General features: G+C 54.2%; 1 protein-coding gene across 2 annotated transcripts in view; it reads left to right on the forward strand.

The window, feature by feature from the left end:
• The first annotated feature begins 3468 nt into the window (after nt 1-3468).
• Nucleotides 3469-6710, forward strand: part of PNPLA5 (patatin-like phospholipase domain containing 5) — a 13245-nt gene continuing 10003 nt past the window's right edge. The window contains exons 1-4 of one of the 2 annotated variants that reach the window (XM_011934781.1): nt 3469-3794; nt 4182-4414; nt 5477-5542; nt 5803-6012. In XM_011934781.1, the coding sequence (XP_011790171.1) occupies nt 3602-3794; nt 4182-4414; nt 5477-5542; nt 5803-6012 (702 nt within the window). In that variant the 5' untranslated portion in view covers nt 3469-3601. Of the gene's footprint in view, nt 3799-4181; nt 4415-5476; nt 5543-5802; nt 6013-6710 lie in introns of both variants that reach the window. The other variant, XM_011934782.1, reaches the window with a different exon arrangement.

Raw genomic sequence — 6710 nt, forward strand, 5'->3', positions numbered from 1 at the left:
CCTCCAAGGGAGGGACCCGCTTGTCCCTCAAACTCCATTTGTCAAGAATAAGTCCACTCTGACTGTCTCACGGGCAAAGCCTCTGAGCCGGCGGTCCCAGCCTTTTGATCAACATTCCACAGGAAATTTTTCTCCTTGGCTAAGGGAGGTGGGTCTTGGGTGTGCTCCAATTCCAGTGCCTACCTCCCACGGAGATGAATCAGCAGGCAGGCACCCCTCCACCTCCAAAGACCCACAGCCTGCCTGCTTCCTCTTGTGTTAATCTGGACAATTTACTCCTTTCACAAACCCTATGGTGCACCAGGCTCCATACTGGGCAGCGGATATGCAGAGGAGAGTCTGCGTTCTAGGTCAATAGAATGCTTTGTGCACACAGGGGTAAATTTTTTTTTCTAGTACTTGTGACCGATCAATTGCTTACCATTTCCCAAGTGTTCCTGAATTCACAGCAGCTCTTAGTCAGGAGTTTCTCAGTCAATGGATGTCAACATGACAACTGTCAAATGGCACCCCTGGGACATTCTCGAAACGGTTGGAATGGGCTGACATAGTTCAATTTCCCTGACTTACAGGTGGGGGAACCAGAATCCAGACCAAGGACTTGCCCCAGGCCTCCTAGCAGAGTCCAGGATCCACGTACTCTGGAGTCTGGGGTCCAGGGTGGAGTTTAAATCCTGGTGCGTTAGAAGCCAGGCCACCAGGATACAGAGAGGAGCTATAGGTCAATAGGAAGCAGGTTTGCCTGCTACCAAGGTCTAGACTATGCCAACCACCTCTTCTTTCTCCTCCTCTTCCTCTCCTTCCTCTTTCTTCTCTGAAGGCCTGGGCCATGTGACTTGTTGACCTCCTTATTTGTTTAAACCACAGCCTCTCCCCAGAAACAAAGATTTCCAGATAACTGTCCTCCTCCGCTGCTCCCCACCACACTGGTGGTCCTCCTCGCTGATGGCCAAGGCGACCTGGCCTGCTGGGCTCTTAAAGATCCCAGCCCCAGGCCAGGCGCAGTGACTCATGCCTGTAATCCCAGCACTTTGGGAGGCTGAGGCAGGTGGATCACTTGAGGTCAGGAGTTCAAGACCAGCCTGGCCAACATGGTGAAATCCCGTCTCTACTGAAAATACAAAATTAGCCGGACATGGTGGTATGCGCCTGTGGTCCCAGCTACTCAAGAGGCTGAGGCAGGAGAATCGCTTGAACCCGGGAGGCAGAGGTTGCAGTGAACTGAGATCACACCATTGTACTCCAGCCTGGGCAACAAAGCAAGACTCCATCTCAAAAATAAAAAATAAAGAGATCTGGGTCCCAGCTTCAGTAGGGTCCCTCTTCTCTCCCCTCCTGCTCTGGTTTTTCCTCTGACATCTTGTATCACCATCTATGGATCCTGTTTCAGCATCTCCTTCTTTTCCTATCTGTCAATGTGGGTCAGTCAGTTTTTCCCAGGGGTCGGTCCTGCCCTTTCTTTTCCTTTTTCTCTTTCATTTGGATATAATTTCACAGTTGCCAAGAAGTTGCAAGAATGGTGCAAAACAAATAAACAACAAACAAACAAATACTCATAATCCCTTTGCCCATATTCTCCAATCATTATCATTTTGCCATATTTGCTTTCTCCCTGTAGATGTACACATATAGATAGATATAGATACAAATATATTTTTTCTAAATTATTTGTGACGAGTTTGCAGATATCACGCCTCTTCGCTCCTCAATGGATCAGTGTATTTCCTAAGAGTGAGGGCTTTTTCTTACATAATCACAGTACTTTTTTTTTTTTTTTTTTTGAGACAGAGTCTCACTGCATGGCTCAGGCTGGTCTTGAACTCCTGGCCTCAAGTGATCTGCCTGCCTTGGACTCCCAAAGTGCTGGGATTACAGGTGTGAGCCACCATGTCTGGCCGCATGCAGCACTATAATTTAATTCACAGCTCATATTTCAATTTTGCCAATTGTCCCAATAGTGTTATTTATGGCTTGTTCTCTGCACCACCCCTGCCATCTCCAGCCTGGATTGAATATAGCACGTGTATTCCATTACGTTGTGGTGTCTCTTCAGTCTTCTTTAATCTGCCTTACTTTGTCTTTCATGATCTTAACTTTTTATTTTTTGGGAGAGTACAGACACGCAAGTTACTGGGTAGAATGTCCCCTAATTTACATTTATATTCCCTCATAATTATATTTGGTTATGCATTTTTGTCAAGAATACTACAGAGGTCATGTTTATTAATTCCATATTGCTGCGGTAACAAATTACCACAAATTTAGTGGCTTAGAACAACACACATTTGTTATCTTACAGTTTGGGAGGTCAGAAGCCCAAAATGGGTTTCACTGGGCTAAAATCAGCAAGTGTCAGCAGAACTGCGCTCCTTCTGGAGGCTCAGGGGGAGAACCCATTTCCTTGCCTTTTAGAGACATTTCGTGTTCCTTGGTATGTGGCCCCTTCTCCGTCTCCAAAGACAGCACAGTAACATCTCTAATCTTTCTCCAAGTCCCAGACCCTCTGACAGTCTGTGGAAGGCCCCCCACTGTGTTTCCCTCACCCATTCCCCTCGCAGGGGGGTTGTCAATGACCACCATCCTGGCAATATCACCATCAGCCGTCTCTACTGGGTCACCCTTGTGGATCCATTGGAGGATTTCTTGTGGGTACTTAATTTCATCTGCTGCCCCGCTTGATTTCCAGAACAACTGTCCAGGTGACAGGGTTGTGGGTGAGTTCTCTCAGAGGCTCTTCCTGGCTGCAGGAGTGCCTTGGCCTCTCCAGGGCTCAGAATCCACCCCCTGCCACAGGCCAGTACACTGGTCCCTACTCACACACTTGGGGGACTGGGTGGCTGCTGCCAGCCAGGATCCCACTGTCTCTGCTGGAGGGCCCACCCTAGGGCTGGACAGTTGCTGATGACTCTGTTTGAGGTTTGGAGGTGCAGGGTTCCATGAGAGCAGAAAGGCCTCTGTAGGTCCTCACATCCAAGTCTCCTCACATTGAGCTGAAAAAGTGCTGCCCGGAGAGAGGGAGGAGGCTGGGAAAACCCACATCCATGGAAGCTGGGGCTGGCCCCAAGACCTCCCTTTCCCCCAAGTCCCTCCCTGGAACCAGCACGGCTGCAGACTTAAGCCTGGTTTGACCCCAAACACCAGATGTCCCGGGTCTGACTCTGCCACTTCCTGGCTGTCACCATCCTGGGCTGCGCCTCAGTTGCCTCATTTGCGTAATGAGGACTGGAATAATATCTGCCCAGACTACCAGAGATCAGGCAAGATTCAGTTCCACTCCCCTGCCGTGTCACTCAGAAATCTATGACCCGATGCGGATCCGGGGCGGGCGCCTGGGGGCAGCGCCAGCGTATACACAGCGCGCGGGCACTTCTGGGGCACAACTGGCGCACACCTGGAGTGGGGGCTGATCGCGACCCGGGGAATTCATTGGCTGGGGCTCACGTGACGCAACCCGGGGGCGGCGCAGGGAGCACCAGCCCCAGCCGGGCTCCCTCCAGAGCCCACATTTGGGCCCAGCCCCGTCTAGGGCTGCATCCCGGCCCCATCCCCGGTCACGGAGTGACCCTTCCTCGTCCGGATCATCCCGCCCGGTCCACCCGCCATGGGCTTCTCAGAGGAGGAGGGCAGCTGGAACCTGTCCTTCGCCGGCGCCGGCTACCTGGGTCTCTACCACGTGGGCGCCACCGAGTGCCTGCGCCAGCGCGCCCCGCACCTCCTCCAGGGCGCCCGCCGCATCTATGGTTCCTCGTCTGGGGCGCTCAACGCAGTCAGCATCCTCTGCGGGAAGTCGGTCGGTGAGTCCCTGACTGCGGGGGCGAAAAGCGGCGGGGACACCTTAACGGAAGCGAATTGAGCCCAGAGACACTGGCGCCTGGCGCTGTGCTCTGCGCCCTCTACCCCTGGCACGGCCCCATTTAATCCCATGAGAACCCCGAGGGCTGGGGACTAGGTGACCCCCATTTGCAGAGGAGGGATCGTGGCTCTGAGCCAGAAATTCTGTTTCCCAGGTCGGCTGGGGCAAGAAGTGAAAAGGTGAACGGATCATTTGAATCCGGGGCCGAGGCCAGAAATTTCGAGCTGGAGTGGGGAGGACCCCGCTCCCATTGCACCTAGGAGGGGGTGTGGAGGGGCTCGCAGGACCCCTGGGCGCTGAGGTCTCCCTTTCCCTGCACCCCCTGCAGACTTCTGCTGCTCCCACCTCCTGGGCATGGTTAGGCAGGTGGAGCGGCTGAGCCTAGGCATCCTGCACCCGGCCTACGCGCCCATCGAGCACATCAAGCGGCAGCTGCAGGACACTCTGCCCCCCGACGCCCACGTCCTGGCCTCCCAGCGTCTGGGCATCTCGCTGACCCGCTGGCCCGACGGCCGCAACTTCCTGGTCACTGACTTCGCCACCCGTGATGAGCTCATCCAGGTGGGCTGGGTGGGACCCAAGGCCTGGCTGGTGGGCGGCAGGCAGGCGGGCTCCATCTAGTCCAGAGTGACACCCGGGTACTTCCCCGGCAGACGTTTCTGCAGAGGCGGAAGGAGGGAGGGAGGGCGGACCTGTTTGTAGCTGAGGAAACTGAGGCCCAGAGAGGGTCGGCAGGGTGGGTCTGGAGACTTCCCAGGTTGCTGCACACAGAAGGGTCTGGCTGGGGCCAGTCACTGTTCTAGGCACTGTGACTGTAACAGGGAGCAAAACAGACAGACACTTTTGCCTCCCTGGGGCTTCTATGCTCATTGGTGGGGGGAGGGGGAGGGGGGCAGGTGGTATCAATAACGAACTCATCTCCAAGTAAGGAGGTCAGGAACAACCCAGTATTGAAATGAAATAGGATGTCTAAAAAAGAGGCTTCACATAGACCCTGACACTATTGACATTTGCCAAAAGTGTGCACGCTCAAGTGCAGGCACACAGTGTGACAACCAAAAATGTCTCTGACATTGTTAGGTGTCCTGTGGGGGAGAAAATCACTCCTAGTTGAGAACCACCAACCTAGAGCTTGCCAACTTTTGAATATAGGACTTTGTCTCATGGAACCCTTGGAAGCATCCCAACTCTGTCTGGGAGGTGCAGAACCCATCCTGGCTCTGACCAGATGGTGATGCAGGTGACAGTTTTATTCCCACAGATTGATAACAGTGATGGCAGCTAATGTGTACTGAGCACCTACTATGTGCCAGGCCCCATCCCAACTGCTACACAGGCAAGGATTCTGGGTCACTCTTTGGGGTCCCCGTTTGGCTTCCTCAGGAGCCCGCACCTGACCTCCTTCCCTGCACACCCACAGAAAGAGGAGGTGGGTCTCAAGACAGAGGTGCTCCAATCCCTGCTTCCCTTGGAGAGCTTGGCTGGGAGGTGATGCCTCAGCTCCCTCATCTGGACTGATGACACCTCCTTTGCAGGCTGTTGGGATTAGAAATCGTGCACAGGGGAGGTTCTGAATGCAAGGAGCGTGTACAGTTGTGTTCCCGCTGGCTCTTCTCTTCCTAGGCCTTGGTCTGCACCTTATACTTTCCTTTCTACTGTGGGCTGATTCCCCCTGAATTCAGAGGGGAGGTGAGTGCACTTTGGAACCCTGTTCTGTGCTCTGGGCAGCCTGGGGTGCACACTGTGGAGAGGTGCTCGGGTGGAGGAAACCAGCGCTCCTTGAGCACTTACTGTGTGCCAGGCCCTCCCCCTGCCCCTAGGGGGGCATTCAGCCTCCTGGGCTGGAGAGGCCCTGTGACTCAGGGACAGCTGGAGGGTCACCGGCTGCAGCCAGTGTGGGCGGCCCTCTGAGAGGGCAGGACCACCCACCTGCCTCCCACAAATTGCAGCGCTACATCGACGGGGCTCTGAGCAACAACTTACCCTTTGCGGACTGCCCCTCCACCATCACAGTGTCCCCCTTCCATGGGACAGTGGACATCTGCCCCCAGAGCACCTCCCCCAACCTGCATGAGCTGAACGCCTTCAACGCCAGCTTCCAAATCTCCACCAAGAACTTCTTCCTGGGGTTCATAAGCCTCATACCCCCCAGCCTCGAGGTAGGTCTGGCCCCGTGATGGTGTTAGAGGCTTGGCCACGGTCAAGGGTCCCGTGAGTCAGACTTTTTGTGTGCTCCTAACTCACACTGCCCCCTGAGCCTCAAGGCAGTTACAACGTATGTCCCCAGTCTCAAAGCCAAACACCTGAATCCTAATGGGGTTCAGTCGTGTCCTTACTGTTCTTGCCGCACTGAGCCAGTGATGAGTGAGGACTGGCCCCAGGTCAATGGGACACACTTGTGCCAACTCTGCTGAGCTGGCCTTTGAGCAGGGCCTTTGCCTGTGCTCCTCTGGGCCAGGGTCTGTAGGCACGTACCATTATTTCCATTCCTCAGGGGAGGATACTATGGCTGAGAGAGGTTAAGCAACTTGTTCAAAGTCACACAGCCTGGAAGCAGTAAAACCAGGATTCAGACCTTCAGTTGGCTCAGGCCCACGCTCTTGACCACTGTCCTTGACTGTGGCCAAATTGACCAACCACTGTGAAGGCAAGGCACAAATGCAAAGGAAAAAACAAAGGAAGGGTTTTTTACCCCTTGGTATTTCTGGAAAATAGATAATTTGACAACTATTGAAATACACTCCTCCTGGCTGGGCGCGGTGGCTCAACGCCTATAATCCCAGCACTTTGGGAGGCCGAGGCTGGCAGATCACTTAAGGTCAAGAGTTCGAGACCAGCCTGGCCAACATGGTGAAAC

This window comes from Colobus angolensis, unplaced genomic scaffold, assembly GCF_000951035.1.
Source record: "Colobus angolensis palliatus isolate OR3802 unplaced genomic scaffold, Cang.pa_1.0 Scaffold138, whole genome shotgun sequence".
Taxonomy (NCBI): Eukaryota; Metazoa; Chordata; class Mammalia; order Primates; family Cercopithecidae; genus Colobus; species Colobus angolensis.